At 36.4% G+C, this 27,973-nt stretch overlaps 1 protein-coding gene across 4 annotated transcripts; it reads left to right on the forward strand.

Moving 5' to 3' along the window:
* The first annotated feature begins 1,098 nt into the window (after positions 1-1,098).
* On the forward strand, positions 1,099-27,832 carry LOC121268677. 4 transcript variants are annotated; one of them, XM_041173016.1, is made up of 7 exons: positions 1,118-1,452; positions 21,943-22,079; positions 22,331-23,327; positions 23,431-23,615; positions 26,471-26,507; positions 26,828-26,895; positions 26,988-27,832. In XM_041173016.1, exons 2-7 carry the CDS (start codon positions 21,982-21,984, stop codon positions 27,475-27,477), a joined length of 1,875 nt encoding a protein of 624 aa, XP_041028950.1. In that variant the 5' UTR covers positions 1,118-1,452; positions 21,943-21,981; the 3' UTR covers positions 27,478-27,832. The 4 variants fall into 4 exon arrangements, with proteins under 4 accessions (XP_041028948.1, XP_041028951.1, XP_041028950.1 ...); XM_041173014.1 differs by lacking the exons at positions 21,943-22,079; positions 22,331-23,327; positions 23,431-23,615; ... (1 more) ...; positions 26,828-26,895; positions 26,988-27,832 and adding exons at positions 1,843-2,839; positions 2,937-3,121; positions 5,683-5,719; positions 6,036-6,103; positions 6,207-7,094 and having other exon boundaries at positions 1,099-1,572; XM_041173017.1 differs by lacking the exon at positions 21,943-22,079 and having other exon boundaries at positions 1,116-1,572.
* The last annotated feature ends 141 nt before the right edge of the window (positions 27,833-27,973 follow it).

Below are 27,973 nucleotides of genomic sequence, written 5' to 3' on the forward strand. Positions count from 1 at the left end.
AGTTTAATATTTGTAATGAAGTAGCACTGTTATATTGATTGACTCTAAACATCAAGGTCTCTTCAAGTATTTGTAGTCTTAAAGGCATCAAGTGGGAGATAGGAATATGAAGTGAACCCTATTGCATTTAATACTTATTTAATACTGATCGAAATATTTATATAGATGTAATAATTTCTGTATGACTCACTTTATGTGTCTTTCTCTCTATTATTTGGATATTTAAATTCGAATAAAAATTTGAGTAATTTTTTATATTCTAAAACGAATTTTAAAGTAATTATAAAAATATATTTACTCTCTATTTAATAAAAGAAAATGCTATGTTGCCTTATGGCAATGATTAATAAACCCTTTTCGTGTTTTTTAAATATTAACAAAAAACATGAAAATGATCTTTCAATCATTGCTATCGGTCCGTGATGCAAGTTTATTAAATAAAAGAGAAATAATATTTATAATTTTAGAGTTGGTCAACTCTGTACGGTTTTTTTTAAAAATTTAAATAAATTTGAAATATATGAAAAAAATTATTTTTTAGTGGTGGAATTTACTCTTTTTAAAAAGAGTATATGAAACTATATCTCGTATTATTCTTTAATTTATTAAAAAATAAAAGCATTATTCTTTAATAAAATTAACTCAAACTAAAGTTGTATAATGGATTCGTTAGGAAGTTAAATCTATCTCAACTCATTATTATAATTTTTTCAAATCTTAAAATAATAATAATATTAAAAAATAATATTATAATAATATTTTATCAACTCAACTCAGTTCAACATCCAAACGCAGCCTTAAAGAGGCATACACAACTATTTTCTCGAAAGGTATAGCTACTCGCAACCCTCTAACGAACTCAACCATTATTAGTAAGTCATATAAAATTTAATAGGATGTTGCCACCATGCCGCCCAGCGATAAATCATATAAATAGGGCGTTCTTCAGTATAAATTATATATATTTTTTTATTTTTTTAAAATATTTATAAAAAATACACCTAGTTAATTCTTTAATAAAAAAGATTATAAAAAAAAAAAAATACATGAGCGAAGAGGGAGCAAAACCATGCTGGATGGTATCATTTTCCTTTTCCAATTCAAAAAGTGAAAAACAAGGAAAAAAAAAAATGTATAAATTCGGTAAAAGGCGTGCCAAAGTCGTGAAAAATTCACTGGCGAAACGGAAGCAATCGAAGGTCCTATATCTTCAGATTGATCGAGAGAGAAAGGGAAGCAGCAAGGAAATCGAGGTCCGTGAGCAGGAGGCAAACCTTCTCTTCCTCCCCCTGCCCTCTCTCTTTCTCGCTCTTGCTCAACGCTGCCTCAAATCTCCGTAGCATCGGGCGGAAGAAGAAGCAGAAGACAGAAGAAATTGAAGTTACGAATACAGAGAGAGAGAGAGAGAGAGAGAGAGAGAGAGAGAGAGAGAAGGAGGGAGGGAGGTTGAGGGTGAGGGTGAGGGAGAGGAGAAATGTCGAAGAAGAAAGCGAGTGGGAACACCATGACTCTCAAGGATTTCCATGGCGGTTCAATTCCCTCCGATCTTCCTCTCCCTTCTGCACCCGGAGTGTAAGTACCTTTTACCCCCTTCTCTTCTAAACTTTTTCTTTTGTAACTATTATTTGCTCTTCGATATAATCGTTTTCATTTTAATATTCTCCTCTGTCATTAATTTTTCAATTCATAGTGGCGACCTTTTGATTTGATTTCAAAACCTAGTTACGATTGAGCTGGTGCAGAATCCCGCTTTCAAGAACCCCTGTATCTGCTCGTACAAAGCCTAGTTATATTTCCTTTTCTTTTCTGAATGGGTTTCTCGTTCTTTATTCTCCTCAATAGAACTGTGAAGCCGTCGGATCGCTCGGGTCAAGACCGCCCAAACTCATGGGGAAACCCAATTGGGAGACCTGATAACTGGTCTCGGCCACACTCCTCTCCTGCGACGAGGCCTTTCGATGATAAGACTCCTTTTCTCACTCATACTGCCCGCATTGGCCGGAACTTTGATGAGGATGAGCGAAAACCCCTTGATGGGGTTTCGGCCCCTCGTCGGACTATCAGCGATGAGAGCATTCAGGTCCCTGCATCCCGTGTTGAGCTGAAGCCCGAGTATGGGTCAAGTGGCAGTTTAGTGGGTTGGCAGGGGTTGGCTCCGAGTGGGGTGGTGAATGCCTATGCGGCTAAGGTTAATGAGGTGACTCATGTTGGTGTTAATTCACAGAACTTAGGTGGGAATAGTGGGCTGGCAGTTGGTGGAGGTTATCCCAATGCGTGGGCAGCAAGGAAGGAGATGGTGGGGGTTAATGAACCGGTGCAACAATCTGCCTGGTCTGGACCAACAGCTGTCTTGAAGTTGGCTCGCGCCAGTGCACTTGAAAAGGTGTCTTCAGGTCGATGGCAGTCAAAGCATGCGATTCATTTTCAGGCTGATGTTGAGGATTTGATGTCACCCGAAATTGAGACCGTCTTTCAGTCCAACAGTTATGGTAGTAGTAGCTACGAGAGGGTTGATGTTTTGGGTGGAAGAGATTATCAGGACACAACCTTAGCGAGGCAGGTTGAAAGGGGTCTGCATATTGAGGATGGGGTTCGAGCTGCTAGTAAGGAGTTGCCGAGATATGAAATGGCTGTGGGTCCCAAGTATTCAAATGTAAAAGAGTGGAACGCTGCAATTCATACAGATAGGACTCCACTTGCTCATGATGATGGAAGACTTAGTGGATCTGAATTGCAACCCCAAGTGCCTTTAGAACCATCAGAGCGACCTAAGTTGAAATTGCTTCCCAGAACAAAGCCATTAGAAAGTTCAGAAAAATCTGATATCGATCATAGACAGGTATTTATAAGATTATGACGGTTTGATAACCATATTGAGAAAATGAATGAATAGCACAGTCCATGTACTTAATTCCTTTTATGTTTGTGGATTATAGGGGTGTCAACGAGTGAGTGAAACTGGTCATGCTGAAGCTTTTGAAGTGTATGGAAATATGTATCCTGCAAAACTTAGCATGGCAATCCATGAGAGTGTGCCACAAGCTGTGGAGCATCCCAAATTGAGTTTAAAGTCTCGGTTGCAGCCTCTTGAGCAATTGGAAGGAAGTATTGAAAAAGATAGGTCAGTAACTGATTTTTGCTTTTTCCTTTTTAATTAATTTTCCCTTTCTGAGATTATTTTTATATTTGATATGCTTGTGATTAAGATCACAAATACAACGTTATTAAGGGTCAAAAGATCTGTATGGCCCACCATTAGCAATCTTCTGAGCATAGAGTTGTGCATGGAGTTGATGTTTGTATGTTTTAAACATATGTAAATTAAACATGTGACAACACAAATTGATGCTAAGTTAAATGTGTATCTTTTAGTTTCTTTATTTGAGATCTTGATAGTGTATGTTTTGGAATTCGGTATGTGTAGCCTCCTGGCTTGAAATTAGAGAATTTTATTTTATTGGGACCGGGTGTTTGAGAACATCGTCCCGACTAATCCTAGGGATGCATAGGCCCTCGGTAAGGAGTTTTCCGCAAGTGCACCTCAAGTAATTCAAGGGAAAAATCCCCCGATGGCCCCTAGAGATTGTTTGCACCCAAGAAAATTCGAACCTTAGACCTTGGAGGGATCATACCACCAAGATCATGGCCTTTACCACTTGAGCCAACACCTAGGGGTTTGAAATTAGAGAAAATAAAAATGACCTTGAGTCTTGAGCTGAGATCTTGCCCATGTAATAAATGATTTTACGACGTGGCCCAAGTACACAAAACATTTATGCGGAATTTATATTTGATATACAGAATTTATAGCTTTGAAATAATGTAATATGTGAGTGGTCCTATTGCTAGTCAGTTACCATTGCAGTGGAGTGACATGTTAATTAACAAATTATGAACGCACTTGTTTTATACTTTTAAGAGACCATGTATTCTACCATTTTGGTTCTCTCTTGGATAAAGAGAAAAAGAAAAAGAATAGCACATGGTTCAAATGGCAGTAGCTGGCCTAATAATGTTTGTTCCCCTTCCTGAGTCTCACCTCCAACCACTTACTGGGTTGAACTTCAAACTGTTCCAGCTTAATGGGGGAGAGTTATAGCATGGCTACAAAGGTTGAGGGAATCTCATCAATTTAGTCAACTTAGTTGCACTTTTGGGATTAGGAGCATTTTAACAACCACAACATAACAATATTTGAATCAAAAGCCTTTAATTTGGCTCTGTAGGTACATAAATAGGTGGAGAGTAGCATTTCATTGACATCATACTTTGGGTTTTGGTTACTTGAATATTGAATTTCAATCCCCTGGTGGAAATCTGATGAAGGTCCTGTATTCTTTGAAATCATCGATTATAAGTGTTTTGGTCTTTGTTTTAAAACATTGATCACTGATCGTTGGGTGGCTACAGCTATCATGGCTCAATTTGAAGCTTGTGGAGAGATTTGCTAAAAGTGTCCAAAAATATCTTTACACAGAGACAGATATATGTGTTGTGGGTGTTTGTGTGCACGGCGCACGCCCATCTTATGCGCGCGTTAGATCATGATATTATGACTCCCAAATCACTCATTAACTAAGAGTTGGAGGGTGAGGTCATGGATGCTTGAGTTTTGTATCTACCTATTTGGAAGGTTGCTAATTCCCCTTATATGTGTTGACAGTCTTCATTTTGTAAATATTCCATTCCCACAAAGTATAGTTGTTCCAATTGTTATCTCTGACATTAAGGTAATGCTCTTTGTTCCTTTGAAGTTATCTTAATAGCAGATTGAAAGGAAATTATCTTAAGAATGTGAGATTGACTGTAGAAATTGGCTTATTCTATGGAATTGAAATTTAGTTGTCTAATAGACAGGTATGAGATCTTATTTACCAATAAAAATGGTGGACTGGTATGAGATTGGAATGATTAAGAGTAGTGACTTGGTTATTTGCCTTTAGTTGTAAAAAATCATGTTCATTTGTATCCAATTTAGTTGCAGTATTGGTTAGTCTTGTTACAACTACTTTGAGTTGATATGACTCAATATGTATGATTAAAGTTCATGGAATTCGCTGAGAAATTGGAAGCATCTTACTTATAAAATAAAATAATTGGAAGCATCTAAAAATGCCAGAACCATGAAATGGATATAATATATATAATAAAAGTTCTTGGAATTCATTGAATAGTGTGCTCTGCATTGGTAAGATAAACAAAGAGTGCATATATTTGTGTCTATATTGGCCTGCTGCTCAGTTTTACTTACATTTTTCATAAATATTCAAGAACATCAATGGCATCCTTGACTAATATTGGAAAAAGCTTACCTTAGTACGTTTTACCTCTAATTTTGGCATTCAATCTGGTGAAACCAAATTATCCTACCCAGTCAATTCTTGTAACTACTTTATATAAAAAAATAAAAAATTAATTTCCTGACCTCTGGGAAGAAGTTTTCATGTCTTGCTGTTATGGTTGTTTGGTTGGGCTGTATTTTGAAACATGGTAGAATTTAGTTTAGATTTCGACAATCATTCTTTAGTCAATCTTCCATAAGAAGTAATTGATGTACCATTTAAGTTGCTAAATCTGTCCTTAGTTCCGAAGAAATGGTATGTAATTTCTTTTCTGTGCTTTTGTTTTCACTGAATACTTGGTCATTTAATGCTACTGAAACAAATAGTCTAAGTGATGCAGGAACGCGTTGTTTGGTGGTGCTCGTCCACGAGAACTGGTGAGTTTTTTTATATAATTTTGAATTTATTAAACAATTTTGAATTTTGAATGCCAGTTACAAATTTCATGCTGCTTTTGATAAATTAGATGTAATCATCTGTTCTTTGTGCTTTTACTCCTGGCATGTCTCTCTCTGGGGTATATGGTGACTTCAGAATTTTAGAATTGTTGTTTCACTTGTTCCCCTTTTCCTCCACACATTGGACAATTTACTAGTCTGCATGGGCATCGTCTATTTAGATTGTTCAGTTTCTTTCGTATTATTCAGTGGATTCATATTCCCAGCTCAACAGCATTGCTAATCTGCTTCTCAGGTTCTGAAGGAGCGAGGGGTTGGTGATGTTGCGATCAACAACCATGACTTGGTTCAACAATTCGATAGGTAGTGAATCTCTAATCTATGTTTTGTTCTTCTATCATATTTACTTTGTTTTGTTGTTTCTAGATAACATTTTCACTAAATTAATTATTTTTGTTTTGTGAAGAACTGAGCATAATGTTCCCAGGACTGAAAGAGACATGAGAGGAAAGGATTGGAAGGAGAATCCAATTCCTGCTGAGTACAGTGAAAAAACTGAGAGTCCTCTCCTTGATCAAAGGATTGGAAAGAGATATGAGAGGAAAGATCATCGGCAAGACACTGAGAGAGTTGAAGTGCAAAGGAGGAACTGGCGTAATGAGAACCGGAGGAATAGCAGAGAGACTGAAAGGAATCAGCAGCAGGTTGAGAGGCCACCTTCACCAGAGACTTGGCGCAAGCCTGTAGAGCAGGTAAAACCAGACTCCCCCGACTCCAGTGGTCCACGCCATGGAAAAGTGGCCTCAGCCGTTGAGCTTGCCCAAGCATTCTCTAGGTCAGTCTCAGATCCAAAAACAGCTGATCACTTTTCCGGGCAAAGGGGCCATCCTGACCGCACTCAAATGCCTTTCTCACGCCTGATGGGTCCGACCCCAAGGCCTCAGATTAATGGTTACTGAATGTTTGAGTGATTTCGCGTGCAATTGGGCACATCTGTGGTCAGAAGAATGTGTGGGGATACATTGTGTAGATGTGAAAGTATCTGCTGCTGATTCTTTCCAAGGAAAACAATTGTCCTACAAAATTGATTACAACAACCAGCCTGGCTGGTGCCATCATCTCTATACATAGTTTCCTCGTTCTAGTCTAATCTTTTTGCGTTTTCCTCCTTTCACAACTATATTACGAGGAATTGTTCTGTTGTTGCCCTTTTGTCTGAGAGACGAGGTCCCTCCAGGTTGAGTTTACAATTTGCATTCATGGTATTGATAGTGTTGTTACTTCTCTTACAGCTGTATTCTAGACTGTTGTTGATGATCACGGGCGATCTTGATAAGAACTGGTTTTTCTTGCTCTTCGTGTTTCGCCACATCAATGGTAGCGTTTTGCAGTTTACTTTATACCAACTGTGTAATCAGTTCGGTCTGGTTTGGAGAGGTCATGGATTGAAGATTTCGGTCCATCAATTTTGCTGGACTAGACTGTTAGCTATTAGTCATATTCGTTCCATGAACATTTTTTTTAGCTATAAGTCATATTCGTTCCATGAACATTTTTTTTCTTTTTATTTTTTTTATTACAGAAAAATTAATACAAAAAATTAATTAAATTAATATTAAGTGATGTATTTAACATTTTATTAAGTAATTTCATTATATATATGATCGATGGTGATCCATTAGATGAAAATTACATAATTTAACTTGTATAACTATTATGTAAAATAATATATTATATATATAATATTTAAAAAATATATATTCGGTTGATTTCGGTCCTATCTAGTTAAAAAAAAAAATTCACACCTCGAGATCGACCAATAAGACTATCGGTCTAGTTGGTTTTTCCTGTCCGAGGCAATTGTCTTACACCCCTAACTAGGGCTGCAAACAAATTGAATCCGGTTGAACTCAAACAAGGGTACTTGAGCTCAATTAGCGTATTTACTTGTTCGAACTCGAATAAAGTTAAATATCCTTGTTTAAACTCAGCTCACTAACCACTAATATTGTTTAAACTCGATTCGAGCTCGAGTGAAAATAACGAAGGAGTCAAGCTCAAGTCGCTTGTTTGGGTTTGAGCTCAAGCTTGGGTTTTTATTTATTTATTAAAAAAAAAAAATTTATTCTTATCTTTTGATTGACGTAAAAAGATCTTAAATTTTACAATTTAACTATTCACCCAAATAGTTTTGATAAAAAAAAAAATATGTTATAATATAATATATATTTATAGATACGTTATGTACATATATTACAATATAAAAATATAATAGTATGCAACTATAAGTCATAAGTAATAGTTATAAATTACAACATGAATTATCATTTGTCTAGTATAACGAAAACCATAATCTGTATGAGATTAATGATATGATTTCTTAACTAAAGAAAAATATTATCAACTTAATGACTTATCAACTTACGTTATGATTTGTATTATTTATACAACAAGGAAATGTACATTCATATCCCCTTTATTTATGATTATATCAATAGGCTACAATTTATAATAAAAGTAAAAAATTGATACATAATACTAATGTTATATTATTAATACGTAATTAACTAAATTTATAAAATAGCTTTGTGTGTGTGTATATCTATACTATATATAATAAGTGGGGATAGCCTTGAACAATGCTTTTTGTTGTCCTCTGTGTTGTGATCCATTTTTTGTGTGCTTTCTCCTTTTTGTTCTTCTGCGTTTTGTGTCTGTTTAAATAAGGATATTTTGGTATTTGAGGGTGTTTTGGTCTTTTGGTTTTTTCCTTCCCGAGATTTGTTTTATTGTCTTTGTGTCTTCTCTCTCTAGCTTTTATTTCCGAAATGGCTTCTCTCTCTGCCTTTTATTTCCGAAAGCGACGATCTCTCTTCTTTGTGCATCTTTGCGTCTTCTCTCTCTGTGCATCTTTGCGTCTTCTCTCTCTGTGCATCTTTGCGTCGTCTTCTCACGAATTCTCTCTCTGGCTTTTATCTTCGAAAGCGACGCTCTCTCTCTGGTTTTTTTTTTTTTTTTTTTTCAATTTTTTTTGTGCCGTTAGTTTGGAATTTTACATGGATTTGTTGGATTTTATTATTTTTTTTTTGGGTGCCGTTTGTTTGGGGATTTTACATGGGTTTTTCAGATTTTACATGGGTTTGTGCATGCTATGGGTTTTTGGTATTTTTTGTGAAAAAAGAAACTTTTCTCTTCAGATTTGCATGTTGTGGGTTTGGATATTGTGGAGTTTTTGATTTTTTTTTTTTTTTCGAAACTTTTCTCTTCAATTTTGCATGTTGTGGGTTTGCAACTTGTTGTCTTGTAAATTTACAAAAAATTATATCTATATATATTTAATGATATAAAATCTTTTCTTAATAATGATAAGTATATATTAATTTGTGCTGGAAATATATTATTTTAATATTTTGCAGGGCAATCGACTATAAGCAACCATGTTTGACAAAGATATTGATTCAAGTGATGACACTTTGCATGTATTCCAGTCATATTATATCAGTAATGTTTATGTGAAGCCGTTCGATCCTAAGTATAAAATCGAAACTCATCAATACCAACGGATCTTAAATTCAAGGACAATAATTGAAGAAATTGCAAATGGTGAAGAAGCATTGCAGCCGCTAGTTTATGATATTGTTCCATTTAGTGAACTTCACAATTATAAAGATTCCATTGCAAAGATAGGTAAATATTTATTCAAAAATTTTAAATCCTTTCATAACTACATTTATTAACAAATTAAAAACTATAAACATGATTTATTAAATTTGTTGCCAATTGCATTATATATTAAGCCAATTAGAGAAGTGAAGACAGCAAATGGTTCCAAAATCTTGCAAGAAATATATGTGGTTGATCAAAGGTAAATATATTCTTTAAATTATGTATTTATTTTATTGCATTTTCAATAATAATTTTTTCTAATTCCATCTATTGACATCAAATTATTGTTTACTCTTGTTTTAATTTTGTAGCTTAAGCCTTGTGTGCTTGACTTTGTGGGGTCGGTTTGTTGATGCTGAATGTCAAGAAATTTAAAAAATTATTGGAACTAAACCAATCATTTTTGGCAGGTGATTGAAAGTCATTTTTTATAATAGTATTATTGAAAAATTCAGAATTTTATATTTTTGTTTTATATAAAATGTTCATACCACATCTAACACATTGTTTTAACTTAGAACTCTCTTTGTCATCTCAACCAACATGTATGTTTACAATAAATCCTAATATTCCTAGTGCAGCATCATTGCAAGAATGGTAATACATGTTTTCTTCTTTTCATTTAATTTTAAAACAAACTTTTATTAATTTTTGTTTTCAACATATAATTATGCTATATTTTCAAAAGTTATTATTTATTTTTAATTTCTTTTAAATTTTTGCAGGGCAACACTCAATGATTTCTTGCTTGAAGATGTGATTATAAAATTTTTGGATCCAACACACACATTTGCCACTGCTCATCTTGTCCGAAAAATAACGAACATTTCTAATGTTGTAGAACTACTCAAGGCTTCACAACCTACAATAGAAAAATTATATTCTTAACAATGATTTTCTAATTATTGATTATTACAACACAATCATTTTAATACCTGTTATAAATATCATATAGAAACTAAAATTTTGGATGAAAGGCAAGATAAATGTACTTGATCTCTGGAAAATCTTCTTTTACATGTCTTGCATCTGATGTAACAAAGGAACAGGCTATGATTACAATGAAAAATTTTCATGTTACCATTGTAAACATATCAGCATTGCACAACCATGATATGCACTTTTTTTTAAACCTTTAGTTTATGTCACTCACTTAAAAGATTTAAAAAATTTAACATATATTTTCTAGACATTCTAACAGATAACTACATTTTTGTTGATAATAGTTGCCAAACATATGTTGAAGTTGATGATGGTACATGACAACTAGCTGCGATAGTGTTTGGTGAAATCGCAGAAAAAACGTTGAGTTATTTAGCAATTCATTTTATGAATCATATTGGCAAGGTAACATAATATTACATTTTTTTAACTCTTTCAATTGAAATAATAGAATTATAAATTAAAACATAATTTTTATAATAATTTTTTTTTTTTTTTTATATAGGAGCATTTGCCATTCTTGAAAAATATGGCCAAAGAAATCTCAGAAAAAGAATGGATAATCGAACTTCGTGCAGATATAGACCAAATGAACCAACAACGCCATAAGAATTTTAATACCTTATCAATTAATTTTGCAGAAGAAAAAGAAAAGGGCTGATTAATATAGTTGTGATATGAACTTTACTTCCTCTTTAGAATTTAAATCAAACTACATTTTGTAAACTTATATCAAACTTCTTTTGCATATATTTTACTATGGTTGTTGCAGTTGTGTTATTTATAATTTCTTATGATGCAGTTATGTTATTCGTAATTCTTAACTATCTATATATAGTTAAGAAAATATAATTTTTTTATGATGCAGTTATGTTATTTATATTTCTTAACTATTTATATATAGTTAAGAAAATATAATTTTTTTTATAATGCAGTTATGTATTTTTTCCTCTCCACTGGGCAAACGTCCCTTGGACGTTTCATTACTACTAGTATATATATATATATATATCGCATATCTTGTAATAAAACACACAACTAAATATAGATAATTAATTACATTAAATATATATTTTTTTTCTCAATCTCTCTCTAAAACCCAAAACCCTATCCCTTCTCTCTAAACTCCCTCAAACACCAGATCCAGCTAGAGGGGGTGGGAGCTTTGGCTCCTTCCCCCCTCCCTCCTTCCTTCTCCTCTATTCGATTTCTTTTCCTATGTAGTGTTTTAGTTTTGTTTTTGTGTTTTTCAGGCGAAATAAGGGAGAATCCTCGTTCGAGACCTTCTAACGTCTCCATTAGCCAACACAATCCCCACCTGGATGCTGCCCAGCCGCTAATCTTCAAGACCACCAAATGCAGCGCCAAATGGAGTGGGGTGTAGCCCACACGCGCGGTTTGAAGCCTTGGAGCTCGTAGGCACGTAGCCCTCACGCGCCACGGAGGAGCCTTCTGTCAACGCAATGCTCAGCTTTTATGGGACCTCTGACTTCGGGACTTCCAAGATCGACTGTCGGTCTTCCTTCTAGAGTGGTGTGTGTCTTGCAAGCGCCACTGCCAAATCTTTGTGTGCTGTACGTCCATTTTTTTGTAGTATTTTTCTTAGTGTTTTCCCATTACCTGAGTGAGGTGTCGAGCCTCTTGGATCAGATTCAATCTGGGGCAAAAGCTGGTTGAGGGGGGCGAGTGATGCTATGGTTAGTGGTCGTGCGGCCGGTACTCATGCGTAGGAGTCGCCTATGCAGTGGAGGCTGCTGTTTGTGCGAAAGCTAGGTGTTCGTGCTGTCTGGGCTCATGAAGCCAATGCTTGAGGTGGGCATGCTGTCTGGGCTCACACGCCAGTGCTCTTGGCGAGCGGCGGTGGCAGAGAGTTTTTATATATTTTTGTGTTTCTGTATTTTTTTTAATGCGTTTCTTTCTGTTATTTTTGTTTTTTGTAATTAATAAAAAAGAAATAGACTATTGGACTTGGTGTCCATAGCATCAGAGTCCCATACTCCTCCTCCCTGGGAGGATGGAGGGGGCGAGTGCTTCTCTTCTTTGGAAGAGGGGTCGTGTAGTTTTGTTTTTACATAACGCTTTCTCTGTTAGGAGAGAGTTTTTAGAAGTTAAGACAATGTTCGCCATAAAGGAATTTGTGTGCGGGGGTGCCCCAGAGTAGATGCGTAGGTTGGCTTATGTGAGATAAAACAAGAATTATGATGGAGTAGGTTTCAATACCTTACTCACTTGAAGATATGTATATTTATAAAGCACTATCGTGCTGCAGTTACAGATGGAATTTAAATGTACAAGGATAAGCAATAAACTTATTTTAACAAACTAACAAACTAGTTCAAAATTCAAAACTCTGTTATTTACAAATCTGTTTTCTCATTGCTGTAGACTCGGGATCTTGTGATTCCTTTGTATACTCAGTCAAGCTAACACCCCCCTGCAAACTGATGGGCAGCAAGCAGATCATCAGTTTGGACCTGAGAAATTTAAACCGTAAAGCAGTGTGTCCCTTAGTAAATATATCTGCTATTTGATCTTCTGTTGAAACGTGACAGACTTGAATATCTTTATTTACCACTTTTTCCCTCACAAAGTGATAGTCCACTTCAATATGTTTTGTTCTAGCATGGAAGACTGGATTGGAAGCCAGTGCAATTGCTCCTATATTGTCACATCGAATCAGTGGACATTTGGCTAGAACAATGTTTAGCTCTTTGAATAACATTCTCATCCAATAGAGTTCAGCAGTAACTAGTGCAAGAGACCTGTATTCCGCTTCTGTACTGGAACGGGAGACCACACTTTGCTTCTTAGCACTCCAAGAAACTAAGTTGTTGCCCAAAAAATTCCATATCCACTGCTGCTGCGTCTATCATCTGGATTGCCTGCCCAATCCGAATCACAATAAGCATTTAATTCGATCCTTGATGGTGAGTAGTAAAGGCCATAATCGACTGTCCCCTTGAGGTATCTTAGAACACGTTTGAGTGTTGTCCAGTGGCCTTCTCGTGGGCAATGCATGAACTGACATAATTGATTAACAATATAAGAAATATCAGGTCTTGAAATCGTGCAATACTGAAGTGCTCCAACTGCCATTCTGTATTGGCTTGGATCCTTGAGTAGTAATCCATCGTGAGCTGTCAATTTCTTTCCAGAAACTGTAGGAGAGGACAATGGTTTTGCTCCAGCCATGTTTGTCCTATGCAAGAGATCAGTGATATATTTACTTTGTCGTAAGTGAAGACCATTGGAATCACGACATGCTTGCACACCTAAGAAGTAATTCAAATTCCCAAGGTCTTTAAGTTGAAAGCAGGTGCCAAGCTGAGCAATGAAGTGATGAATGGCCTGTTGAGATGATCCTGTGACAATGATGTCATCTACGTAGACAAGAATAAATATTTGTAATCCATGCTTGGTATAAATAAAAAGAGATGTATCAACTGATGACTCTAGAAAACCATAGTTAGTCAGTTGTTGAGAGAGTCTTCGAAACCAAGCTCGTGGAGCTTGTTTTAACCCATATAAAGATTTATGTAACCTGCAAACAAAATCAGGTTGAGTTTGATCAATAAATCCTTTTGGTTGCTCCATGAATACCTCCTCATCCAATATGCCATGCAAGAAAGCATTAGATACATCAAGCTGATGAATGGGTCAGTGAAAATTAACAGCTAGTGCCAGAATTAAACGAATTGTAGAGGGTTTAATTACTGGCGAAAAAGTCTCATGGTAATCTACTCCATCACGTTGATCAAACCCTTTGGCCACCAAACGTGCCTTGTACCTCTCTATGCTGCCATCTTGTTTTCTTTTAATCTTGTATACCCATTTATTTCGAACCACAGGTTGATGATCTGGTCGTGGACATAGGGACCAAGTACCATTGGCCATTAAGGCATCAAACTCACGACCCATAGCATCCCTCCTTGCAGAAACAGACACAGCTTGCGTGTAGCAGCTTGGTTCATTTTCATGATAAAAGGTGGACAATACACGAAGGGGATGTCGAGTGGAGTAAAAAGTCTGAAATCCTGGAAACTGTTTGGGCTTAAGATTTCCAGTTTTCGAACGGGTAACAATTTGTGGAATTGTTGGAGGTGGAGGCAAGTTGAGAGGTTGGTCAATTGGCGGAGATGGAGAGAAATTTGGTGTAGTGGATTCTGGTTGAATACTTGGATGAGGAGGAGGAGCAGGAGGCAAATTTGGAGATGAGGAAGCAGGATTGATGGTGATATGAGTAGTGGGTTCTGTGTTTGGAAAAGACAAGGGGCTACCATGACATGAAGGAAATGATGCAGATTGCTGCGGAATATCTGGAAGAATTGATAATTGAATAGAAGTTGGGAAGGTGAGAACCTTACCAGCAGTATCAAATTCACGTCTGGTTGAGTTTGGCACCATATCAGCTGCTGGAAAAGAGGCCTCGTCAAAGATGACATTGCGAGAGATGTAAACTCTACCAGTAGATAAGTCTAAACATCGATACCCTTTTTGTTGACCCGAATATCCGAGAAAAACACATCTTTTACTTTTGAAACAGAGCTTATGTTTTTCATATGGTGTAAGCAATGGGTAACAACTGCATCCAAAGACACGCATTTCACTGTATCTTGGAACAGATTTATGGAGTATGTAAAAGGGAGATAGATTGTTGAGAACTTTTGTTGGCAGTCTGTTAATTAAATAAACTGCTGTTAGGAATGAATCAGGCCAATATGTGTTGGGTAAACATGATTGGGCAAGAAGGGTTAATCCCATTTCTCTGATGTGGCGATGTTTTCTTTCGGCTATACCGTTTTGGGGAGAAGAATACGGACAAGTGAGACGGTGTAAAATACCATTTGTGCTTAGGAAGAATTTAAATTCATTGGAGAGATATTCCCCACCATTATCTGTTTGAAACTGTTTGATCTTGCAAGAAAAGTAATTTTCAACAAGAGCTTTATATTGTTTGAAAATATGAAATACATCAGATTTATTAGCCATGGGATATAACCATGTGAATCGGGAAAAATCATCAATAAAAAGGACATAATAACGACTACCACCTGCTGAGGTTATGGGAGATACCCAAACATCAGAGTGTACAAGAATTAAGGGACCATTTGTTTGTCGTGTAGACCTGTCATATGGAACTTGTTTTGCCTTTCCTAGAGGACACGAGTTACAAAAGGTAGACTTGTTGAAGGATTCTTCATGACTAGGTAGATGTCCAGATTTAAATAAATTATGTAAGACAAGATCAGAGGGGTGGCCTAGTCGACTATGCCAACCATCTTTATTTGTTTTTATGCCTAGCCTAGCTGCAAAGCAATGCATCTTATTGGAGAAGCTCTTGTTGCCAGGTAGAGGATATAGACCATTCTTAGCTTGACCGTGGAATAGGATCTTGTTGGTTTGATTCTGTTTGACAAAGAAATGGCAACCAGTAAGAACAAAATAACAATCATTGTCCACACAAAATTTGTTGATTGATAAGAGATTAACAGATGCATCTGGACAATGCAAAATGTTATTTAATTGAAAGGAATGTTTGTCAAGCAGAAGAGAAGTATGTCCAGTATTTTGAATTGATAAGCCTGTGCCATTGCCAACTGTGATCATGTCTATGCCTTCGAAGGGATGCTGAGTAGTAAGATTTTCTGCATTACTGGTTATGTGTGCATTAGCCCCACTGTCAGCATACTATATTTGATCGTCAAGTGTAGCGTTGGTTTCATAGCCATGGCAGCAAGTTCAGCAGGGGGAATTCGACCTTGAAATGCATAATTGAACCTTTCATAGCAATCAAGTGCTATATGATTTATCTTACCACAAATTTGGCAAGTAGGCCTTTGGAATGAAGTATTTTGTGACCGAGAGTATTGCTGAGGAACAGAACTGGAACCACAACTGTTGAATGTAGCTGGAGCTCGAGGCTGTCTGGAATTATTGGACAGACCTGGCTTTTGAAATTTTTTATGAAAGGTTGGTACTTTTGACTTGTTTGCAGCAAAAGCATAGTGAGTATCTTGAGAGGTTTGCTGGTGACTGTCTAAGAGAGCCTCAAAGCTGAGTAGTTCAGCTTGAAAGTCTTCCAAGGTAAGATCATTATCTCGAGTAGCAAGAGTGTATGAGGTAATGAATGGAGTGTAACTTACCTTGAGTCCTCCCAGTAAGTGAGCAATAAGGTCTTGATCATCCATGGGTTTGCCAGCTGCTGCCAATTGATCAGCAAGGGCTTTAGCTTCATCAATATAAGCAGTGCAGGTTTTATTACCTTGAGAGAGTGTTTGAAGCTGTCTCTTGAGCAAAGCAACCCGTGACCTGGAAGCTGAAGCAAAGCGGATTTGGAGAGAATCCCAAGCTTGCTTAGCAGTCTTAGTTCCATACAGAGAAGCAACTAATTTCTCTGAAATAGAAGCAAGAATCCAGCTTTTGACACAATTGTCCTTCCGGAACCATATTGTATAAGCTGGATTGGGGGCATCCTGTGTGATTTCTGCAGGAGCCGTGATGGTGCCATCAACATGGCCAATAAGATCATGGCTATTAAGGAAGGCCATGAACTGCATACTCCATGCCATAAAATTGGTACCAGTTAACTTTTCAGTAACAGGTTGAGAAGTGGCATGAATGTTTACATTTGAGTGAGGCATATTTGAAGTATTGCTTTAACTGGAAGACATTATGAAAAAAAAATTTAAGGTTACGGAAGTGTTGAGAAAGGAAAGGATCAGGCGTGAGCCGTGCTACTGGCTGATACCATGTGAGATAAAACAAGAATTATGATGGAGTAGGTTTCAATACCTTACTCACTTGAAGATATGTATATTTATAAAGCACTATCGTGCTGCAGTTACAGATGGAATTCAAATGTACAAGGATAAGCAATAAACTTATCTTAACAAACTAACAAACTAGTTCAAAATTCAAAATTCTGTTATTTACAAATCTGTTTTCTCATTGCTGTAGACTCGGGATCTTGTGATTCCTTTGTATACTCAGTCAAGCTAACAGCTTATAGTCTGGATTTTCCTTATATTGATAAGTCACATCTGTAACTTTGGTTTATTGAATGAAATAAAGTCTGTTTCTATAAAAAAAAAATTACGTTAAATATCTTCTATAAAAACAATTATACAAAATATTTATGCACATTTTGAGAACATAATAAATATGGTAAACTATAAATAAATATAGTATATAATTAACTATATAAAATACAACGTATTCTCTTTAATTGATAAGAACAATACTTCACGTTCAATCATATAGGTCAACTAACAGTCTAAAAAGAAACCAATAAATATTCTCTCGACTTGTGACTCAAGATGAGAGATGGGTCTGACATGGATCATTATATAAATGTGACTTGGACAAAAGTATCATATGGCTGAAAAACCAATAAAAAAAATTCAGTATTCCTCTATAAATCAAAGAAATAAGAATGTAGCCGTGATGAATCATTATATCAAAGAAGGAAAATGATAGAACTAATGATAGTTGGGTCCGACATGGATCCCTGCAATTTTTTTTTTGGTTTATTTTTTGTATTTTTTTACTTAGTGATTAATGATATGTTTTTTTAATGTATTTTTTTTTTTAAAAATATTAAAGATATGAAAGAAAAGAGGATTTGGATGATATGAATTATAAAAAGACAAACAAGTAGACAATTAAATGAAGGGTGCTTAAACAAGATGTTAATAAGATGCTTGAAGAAGAAGACCAGAACTGGAAACAAAGGGCTAAACAACAGTGGCTTAAGGAGGGAGATAGAAATACAAGCCTTTTTTCATAAATGTGCAAGTCAGAGAAGAAAAACTAATTTCATTAAGACCATTGTCAGTGAGGATGGAAGGGTACTTCAATCTCCTGCTGAAATTACTGCTGAGTTCCAAGTTTTCTTCCAAGATTTATTTACAACTTCTAATCAACATTGTTTATCAAGCATGGAGCAGTGTGTGACATCAACTATGAATGCTTCTTTAACTAAAGATATTAATGTTAAGGAGATTGAGGATTCTGTGTTTTAGATGAATGGTCTTGTTTCTGCTGGACCAGATGGTTTTCCAGCCATCTTCTATCAATAACATTGGCACATAGTGGGTAAAGGAGTGTGTGCAGTAATGATGGAGGCTTTCAAATCCAACTCTTGGGATGGTTCAATCAAGAAAACTTTCATGGCTCTGATTCCAAAAGTTTCTAAGCCTTCTAAAGTAATTGAGTTCAGGGCCTATTAGTCTTTGTAATGTCCATTACAAGATTATAGCTAAGGTGTTGGCTAATAGACTTCAATGCATTTTGTCATCTATCATCTCCTCATCTCAAAGTGCCTTCATTCCTGGGCGATTAATTACTGATAATTTCATAGTGGCTTATGAACTCTTGCACACAATGAAGAATAGGATCAAGGGAAAGAGTGGATATTTGGCTTTGAAGTTTGACATGAGTAAAACTTATGATAGAGTTGAATGGTCATTCTTGGAAGCTGTTATGATAAAAATGAGTTTAGATAGAAGATGGATTGAATGCATTATGAAGTGTGTATCAACTGGCTCATACTCACTTCTTATTAATGGAAGCCCTCAACTGAATTTCATTCCTTCTGAGGCCCTAAGTTCCATCTTGAATCATGCTGAGTCTACAGGGTACATTTCTGGCATTCCATTAGCAAGAGGACAGTTTCACATGTTAATCACGTTTTCTTTTCTGATGACAGCTTGATATTTTGCAAGGCCAACTCTATTAAATGGAGCAGGTTACAAAGACTTCTATCCACCTATGAAATGGCTTCTGGTCAAAGGGCTAACAATGACAAAACTTCAATATGTTTTAGCAAGAATACGAGGGCAGAGGTGAAGAACATTCTGATTAGGATTGATGGGGTGGAAGTTATTAAATCATATGAAAAGTACATTGACCTTCCTGCCATGGTGGGTAGATCTCGAATTGCCTCTTTTAATGGCATTCTAGATAGAGTGAGGGTAAGACTTTCAAACTGGAAATTGAAGTTTCTTTCTTAGGTTGGGAAATAAATTTTAATTAAATCTATCATTCAAGCAATACCTACTTATAGCTTGGGGGTTTTCAAAATCCCTAAAGGCATCTTGCATGAGATTAATAGAGTGATGCTAGCCTATTGGTGGGGACAGAAAGCAGATGAGAGGAAGATTCAATGGATTCTAAAGCATCAATTGGGAAAAAGAAAGGCTATGGGAGGTTTGGGATTTCGAGACTTGGAGCAGTTCAATATGGCTATGTTGACCAAGCAAACTTGGAGGTTAGTGCAGAATCCCTCTTCTTTGGCATCTCAAGTATTAGCTTCAAAGTATTTCAATACAGGTGAATTCTTGACTGCAAACCTAGAAAGGAACCCATCCGATCTATGGAGAAGTTTCCTGCTAGATAGACCAATTCTTCAGGAAGGTTTAATTTGTAGGGTAGAATGGCAAGGGCATAAGGATCTGGTCTGATAGATGGCTTCCAAAAATTTCTTTCAAGATTCAAAGTAGATGTTCAATTCTCCCTGAAGATGCTCTAGTCTTAGACCTCATTGATGAGACCACATGTCAGTGGAAGGATAAACTTATTAGACAAATTTTCAACCAGGATGAAGCTGATATGATCACCAGGATACCTGAACCAATGTGGAAGTGGAGATAAACAGATTTGGAAATGTACAAAGAATGGGATCTTCACTGTGAGATCAGCTTATCACATGCAAATTGACCTCAAGGAGAGTAAGTAAGCTCATTTTTCTGTTAATAGGTCTAATCAGGATAAGTGGAGTGCATTGTGGCCCCTAAAGTTGTCTAATGTTGAGAAAGTTTTTTTGTGGAAGGCATGTCATGAGGGTTTACCTACAAAGCTCAAGTTATATCAAAGAAAGGTTGTTGATAATCCCATGTGCCCAATTTGTGACCAGTCTGAGGAACTTGTTGAGCATGCTTTATGGTCCTATGTTGCTGTAAGAGATGTGTGGGTTTGCAGCTTCAAGAGATTGCATAAAAGCAAGATTGCAGATTAGTGCTTCAAAAAATTGTTGTTTCATCTGTTTGATAAAATGGAGGAAGGGGAGCTTAAGGAGATTGTTGTTATTATGTGGAAATTGTGGAAAAGAAGAAATGTAGTGGTGTTTGAGAACTAGTTCACTACTCCCTTAGCATTGTTCAATCAAGTAGGTCAAAGACTTATGGATATAAAGACCAATAATCAAGTCTAACAAATCAAAGTTCCTAGAGCAGATGCTGTTCTATCTCCTTGGGTGCCACCACCTCGAGGCATAGTCAATATTAATTGGGATGCATCAGTAGATTCTCAACAATGTTTGGTTGGTCTTGGAGTTGTAGCAAGGGACTGTGAGGGACAGGTTTTGGCAGCCATGAGGATGAAACAATCACTGCTACCAGACCCTCTCCTTGTTGAATCGTTGGCTACTTTCCATGCTTCTAAATTTGGGCTTCATCTTGGTTTTCAACGGATTATCTTGGAAGGGGATGCTCTTAATGTTGTGAATGGTATAAAAAAATGGGACTCAAGGATGTGATAGTTCCAGTTTATTCATTTCTGATGCAAGGACTGTTTTGGCAACAATGGACAACTACTCACATTAGAAGAACTTCTAATGTGATTGCACATGCTTTGGCTAGGGAAGCTTGAAATATTGCTGATTCCATTTTTGATGTACATGAAATACCTCATTATATTGCTGCTCTGTTACAAGAGCTTTGTTATGAATAAAGATTCTAATGTTCCTTCCCAAAAAAAAAAAAAAAAAAAAAAAAAAAAAAAAATAAATAAATAAAGGGTTTGCACATTGACTTTCAAATAGAAAATCTTTTGAGAGATTTTATACATAAATCGGTACAATACACACTATATATTATTAATATGAAAAGAAAATCTAGTTTGTCAAAAAAGTCTATAAATTTAAATTTTATAAATCAAATCATGTCAAATAAAATATGTGGATGAGTAATATGTATTCTACCCACCTACTTGTGGATAGGAGTAGCTCATAAATTTGTATCGTATGAGTAAAAAATCATTAATAAATCTTGTGAGTAAGAATGGAATAATTTGAGTGAATATATTTTATTAGGTTTTGAAAAACGATTGAGAAAAAGTTGAATAAAAATATTATTAAGTTAAAAATTTGTTTGAATATAATTTTTGAATATAATTTTTATTTTTATTTTTAATAATGATTAGATAATAACTAAATGAAAATTTTAAAAATTTAAAATTTAAAAATAATTTATATTTAAATGATGCTTAAAAATTAAATTACCATAAATTTTGAAAATTTGAGAATTTCTATAATTTCCAAACAAGCCCCCAGGGGTTTGGTCCGGACCTGAAGGCTGAGGTACGCGTCTTCATCTAATTAATAAAACCAGACAAACCGTACAGGCGAAACCGGTAACAAGCGAAGGTCCTAGAGCTCCAGATTGATCGATCGAGAGAGAGAGAAAAAGAGAATCAAGTTCCGTGAGCAGGAGGCAAACCGTCTCTCTCGCTATCGCTATACGCTGCCTCAAATCTCCAAAGCATCGGGCGGAAGCAGAAGAAAGAAGAAATTGAAGTTACACATAGACAGAGAGTGAGAGAGGGAGGTTGAGGGAGAGGGAGAGGGAGAGGGAGAAATGTCGAAGAAGAAAGTGAGTGGGAACACCATGACTCTCAAGGATTTCCATGGCGGCTCAATTCCCTCTGATCTCCCTCTCCCTTCTGCACCTGGTGTGTAAGTACCTTTTAGCCCCTTATCTTCTAAGCCTTTTCTTTTGTATATATTGTTTGCTCTTCGATATAATTGTTTTAAGTTTAATCTCCTCTTCTATTTTTCATTGTCAATTCATATAAGCGAGCTTTTGATTTGATTTCAAACCCTAGTTACGATTGAGCTCGTATAGAATCTCGCAAACAAGAACCTCTGTATCCGTTCGTATATCTCCTTTGTTTTCTGAATTGATTTTTCGTTTTTTTCGTATTTAGAACTGTGAGGCCGTCGGATCGCTCGGGTCAAGACCGCCCAAACTCATGGGGAAACCCAATTGGGAGGCCCGAAAACTGGTCTCGGCCGCACACCTCACCTGCGACACGGCATTTCGATGATAAGACTCCTTTTCTCACTGATACTGCCTGCATTGGCCGGAACTTTGATGAGGATGAGCGAAAACCCCTCGATGGTGTTTCGGCCCCTCGTCGGACTATCAGCGATGAGAGCATTCGGGTCCCTGGGGCCCGTGTTGAGCTGAAGCCCGAGTATGGGTCGGGTGGGAGTTTAGTGGGTCAGCAGGGGTTAGCTGCAAGTGGGGCAGTAAATGCCTATGCGGCTAAGGTTAGCGAGGTGACTTGTGGTGGGGTTAATTCCCAGAACTTAGGTGGGAATAGTGGGCTGGGAGTTGGTGGAGGTTATCCTAATGCGTGGGCAGCAAGGAAGGAGGTGGTGCGGGTTAATGAACCGGTGCAACAATCTGCCTGGTCTGGAACAACTGCTGTCTCAAAGTTGGCTAGCGCCAGCGCACTTGAAAAGGTATCTTCAGGTCGATGGAAATCAAAGCTTTCGCTTAATTTTCAGGCAGATGTTGAAGATGTGATGTCACCCAAAATGGAGAGTGTCTTTCAGTCCAATAGTTACGGTAATAGTAGCTACAATATGGTTGATGTTATGGGTGGAAGAGATTATCATGATGCAACATTGGTGAGGCAGGTTGAACGAGGCCTGAATATTGAGGATGGGGTTCTTGTTACTAGGAAGGAGTTTCCAGAATACGAAATTGCTGTGGCTCCTATTTATTCAGATGTAAAAGAGTGGAACCCCACAATTCATATGGATAGGACTCCAGTTGCTCGAAATGATGGAAGACTTGGTGGATCTGAGTTGCAGCCCCCAGTGCATTTAGAACCATCAGAGCGACCTAAGTTGAAATTGCTTCCCAGAACGAAGCCATTAAAAAGTTCGGAACAACCTGCTATTGACCATGTACAGGTATTTGCAAAACTACGAGGGTTTGATAAACATATTAAGAAAATTAACGTAAAGCACAATTTGCATTCCATGCACTTAATTCCTTTTATGCTGTGGATTATAGGGGCATCGACGAGCGAGTGACACTGGTCATGCTGAAGCTTTTGAAGTTTCTGGAAATGTGAATCCTGCAAAACTTAGCATGGCAATCACCGAGAGTGTGCTGCAGGCTATGGAGCGTCCCAAATTGAATATAAAGTCTCAGTCACAGCATCTCGAGCAATTGGAAGGAAATATTGAAAAAGATAGGTCAGTAACTGATTTTGGATTTTTTCATTTGCATCAATCTTCCATTTTTTCTGTTATTTTTATGTTTTATTTGTTTGTGATTGAGATCACAAATACAACAATATCAGGGGTCAAAATATCTGTTTAGCCCAACATTTGCAATCTTCTCATCATAGAGTTCTTCATGGAGTTGATTATTGTATGTTTTAAACATCTGTTAATTAAATATGTGGACAACAAAAACCAATGCTATGTTAAATGTGCATCTTTTGGTTTCTATATAGAAATCTTTGTTTTGATAGTTACTGTATCAAAATCTTGATGTTAAATGTTTTAAGCATCTGTATAGAAATCTTGATGGCATATGTTTCAAGATTCTGTATATGTAATTGATCTTCTGGCTTGAAATATAGAAAAAATAAAAATTACCTTGAGTGTTGAGCTCGGATATTGCCCATATTTTAATGGGTAATCAAATATTTAATTGAAAATGCGAAGGCATAGCCCGAACTATTGTATGACGTAATATGCTAGTCCTATTGCCAATCAGTTACTATTGCTATAGGGTGAGTTGCTAATTAGCAAAACTTGAATGCACCTTTAAGAGATTATGCGTTTACGATTTTGGATCTTGGATAAAATTGACAAAGAAAATATAATAACATGGTTCAAATGGCAGTAGCTGGCCTCATAATGTGGGTTCCCCTTCCCAGTCTCACCTCTAACCATTACATGGGGGAGACTGATGAGTTGGTGGAATCTCATCAATTTAAGGCTATGTTTGGGAAGTGAGATGAGTTGAGAACATCTCATCTAAAATCTTTTCATAATTTCTTTCCCAAACATCGCTCAAACACAAAACACTTTTCAATTTTAAATCTTCAACTTTTTCATCTAATCATTACCTAATCATTACAACTTTTCCAAATTTCCAAATAAAACACAAAAACAATACAACTTTTTCAAATTTCAAAACAAAAATAATATTAATAAATTATATTCAAACACATTTTTAACTTTATAATTTTTTTATTCAACATTTTTCTCTCATTTCCCAAAACCCAATAAAACATCTTAACTCAAACATTTCACTACTATTCACAAACTATTTCACTACTATTCATAAAATTCTCATCTCATCTCATTACCCAAACATGCCCTCAACTTAGTTGCACTTTTGGGCTTAGGAGTATTTTAACAATAACAACATAAAAATATTGGAATCAAAAGCCTTTGTTTTTGGCGCTGTAGGTAGATCAATAGGTGAAGAATAGCATTTCATTGATTTCATACTTTGGGTTTTGGTTCATGTATTAGAATGTTGAAGTTCAACCTTCTGGTGGAAATCTTATGAAGGTCCTGTATTTTTTGTAGTCATCGACTATAAGCGTTTTGTCTTTTCTTTAAAATAATGATCATGGATCTTGGGTGGTTACAGCTATCATGGCTCAATCTAAAGCCTGTGGAGAGATTTACTGAAAGAAGTACTCTTCCCGTTCTATTATTAGCATATATCATACGGGCAAAATCTAAGAAAATACCAAATGAATATTTGACCATAGTGGGAAGAATCAGTACATGAAATTATAATGAATTTGAAAGAAATTTTATCGAGAAGTAATCTGTATGGAATTTGTGGTGCATCTATAACTGCTCAAGACATCATCTTACCACCTTCTGTGGAAATTGTTGATAATACACAGCGTATTTTTTTAATAAGTAATACAGTGAACGCAATGGAACCAATAAATTTGTGTATTAAATTATGAAATGTCTAAAAATATCTGCACATACATACAGATGCGTGCTTGTGCGTGCGTGTGATTTATTGTCACTCTTGAATCACTTATTAAGTCAGAGTTGGAGGGTGAGATCATGGATGTTCGAGTTTTATATCTACCTGTTTAAAAGGTTGCTAATTCCCCTTCTACCTATAAAAAAGGTTACTAATTCCCCTTTTATGTTTTGACAATCCTCTGTAAATATTCCATTCCCACAAAGTATATTTGTTCCAATTGTAATCTCTGACATTAAGGTAATACTCTTTCTTCCTTTGAAGTTATAAAAAAGTGGATAGAAAGGAAATTATCTTGAGCATGTGAGATTGACTGTAGAAATTGGTTTATTATATGGATCTGAAATTTAGATGTTTTATAGACTGGTATGAGATCAGTATGATAAAAGGTAGTGACATGGTTATTTGCCTTGTTGTAAATCATGTTCGTTATTATTAAATTTAGTTGCATTTTTGGTTAGTCTAGTCACACCTACTCTGAGTTGATGACTCGATATGTATGATAAAAGTTTCGTGGAATTCACTGAATAATTGGAAGTGTAAAAATGTCAGAACCATGAAATGGGTACAATATGTAGAAATAAAGTTCTTGGAATTCATTGAGTAGTGTGTTCTTCATTAGTAAGATAAAAAAAAGAAAAAAAGAGTGCACACACTCGTGTCTATGTTGGTCTGCCACCAATTACATACAATTTTCTTAAATAGTCAAGAACATCAATAGTATATTTTATCGCAAATTTTGGCATCCAATCTAGGGCGAAACCAAAATAGCCTACCCAGTCAATTCTTGTAACTACTTTCTTAAAAAAAATGTGACTTCTAGTAAGAAGTTTTTATGTTTTACTGTTATGGTTGTTTGGTTGTGCTTTATTTTGAAACATGGTAGAACCGAATATACCTTTCTAGTTTCCACAATCATTTTTTGATCAATCTTCCCTAAGAAGTAATCGATGTATAATTTACATTGCTACATCTGTCCTTAGTTTCAAAGAAATGGCATGCAAATTCTTTTTTGTGCTTTTATTTTCACTGAACATTGGGCGTTTTAATACCACTGATACAAATAGTCTGATTAATGCAGGAATGCGTTGTTTGGTGGTGCTCGCCCACGAGAACTGGTGAGTTTAATATAATTACGAATGCCAGTTACAAATTTGCTTTGTCAGGTCTTCATGCTGCTGTTTTTAATTAGATGAAATCAGTTGTTCTTTGTGCTTTTACGCATGGCCTTTCTCTGTGTGTGTGTGTGTGTAGGGCATATGGTGACTTCAGCGTTCTAAAATTGTTGTTTCTCTTGATCCCCTTCCCCTTTTTTCTCCACACTTTCAACTATTCACTAGTCTCTGTGGTTACTGTCTATTTGCATTGTTCTCTTTCTTTCCAGTTATTATGTGGCTTCATATTCCCAGCTTGACAGCATTGCTAATACTGTTCTCAGGTTCTGAAGGAGCGAGGGATTGGTGATGTTACCATCAACAACCATGATTTGGTTCAACAATTCGATAGGTAGTGAATCTGTATTCCATCTTTTCTTCTTCTATCATATTTACCTTGCTTTGCTGTCTTTTTCCTCTATTAATTATTATTGTTTTGTGAAGGGTGGAACATAATGTTCCCAAGATTGAAAGAGATATGAAAGGAAAGGATTGGAAAGCAAATCCAAGTCCTGCTGACTACGGTGAAAAAACTGAGAATCCTCTCCTTGGTCAAAGGATTGGAAAGAGACATGAGAGGAAAGATCATCGGCAAGAGATTGAGAGAGTTGATATGCAGAGGACCTGGCGTAATGAGAGCAGGAGAAATAACAGAGAGACTGAAAGGAAGCAGCAGCAGGTTGAGAGGCCACCTTCACCAGAGACTTGGCGCAAGCCGGTTGAGCAGCCAAAACCAGACTCCCCGGACTCTGGTGGTCCACGGCATGGGAAAGTGGCCTCAGCGGTTGAGCTTGCCCAAGCATTCTCTAGGTCAGTCTCAGATCCGAAAGCAGCTGATCGCTTTTCAGGCCAAAGGAGCCTTCCTGGCCGGAACCAAATGCCTTTCTCACGGCTGATGGGTCCGACCCCAAGGCCTCAGATTAATGGATACTAAATGTTTGAGTGATTTCGTGGGTATTCGGGCATATTTCTGGTCAGAAGAATGTGTGGTGATACAGCATTGTGTATGTGCTAGATGTGAGAGTACTCGCCAAGTGATAGTATCTGCAGCCAGCTGACTTTTAAGTTTCTGCTGAAAAATATTTGTCCTACAAAATTGATTACAATAACCAGCCCGGCTGGTGTTATCATCTCTTTACGGACGTCCCCATTCTAGTCCATTCTATTTTAATTTTTGCCTTTTTCCTTCTTTCATAACTGTGTTAGGAGGAAGTGTTCTGTTGTCACCTTTTTCTCAGAGCTGAGTTTACAATTTGCAATCATGGTATAATTTATTGGCAGTTTTGTTACTTATCCGACAACTTCTTGATAAGAGCTGATTTTTCTTGGGAGGTCTCCTTCAACACCTTCCTATACACAATCGCGTCTACAATCTGGGGGGTATTGCAGCTCCATTTTGAAGGAGGCGAATATGTTCTTGCTTCCTTACC

This window comes from Juglans microcarpa x Juglans regia, chromosome 5S (genome assembly GCF_004785595.1).
Source record: "Juglans microcarpa x Juglans regia isolate MS1-56 chromosome 5S, Jm3101_v1.0, whole genome shotgun sequence".
Lineage (NCBI taxonomy): Eukaryota > Viridiplantae > Streptophyta > Magnoliopsida > Fagales > Juglandaceae > Juglans > Juglans microcarpa x Juglans regia.

What these genes read in the sequence shown, in the direction of transcription:
- LOC121268677 (XM_041173014.1), top strand. Translation starts at nt 1,475, where the DNA reads ATGTCGAAGAAGAAAGCGAGTGGGAACACCATGACTCTCAAGGATTTC. An exon ending in GTGCTCGTCCACGAGAACTG is followed by an intron (nt 5,720 to 6,035) that starts GTGAGTTTTTTT and finishes TCTGCTTCTCAG; the next exon opens with GTTCTGAAGGAGCGAGGGGT. An exon ending in TTGGTTCAACAATTCGATAG is followed by an intron (nt 6,104 to 6,206) that starts GTAGTGAATCTC and finishes TGTTTTGTGAAG; the next exon opens with AACTGAGCATAATGTTCCCA.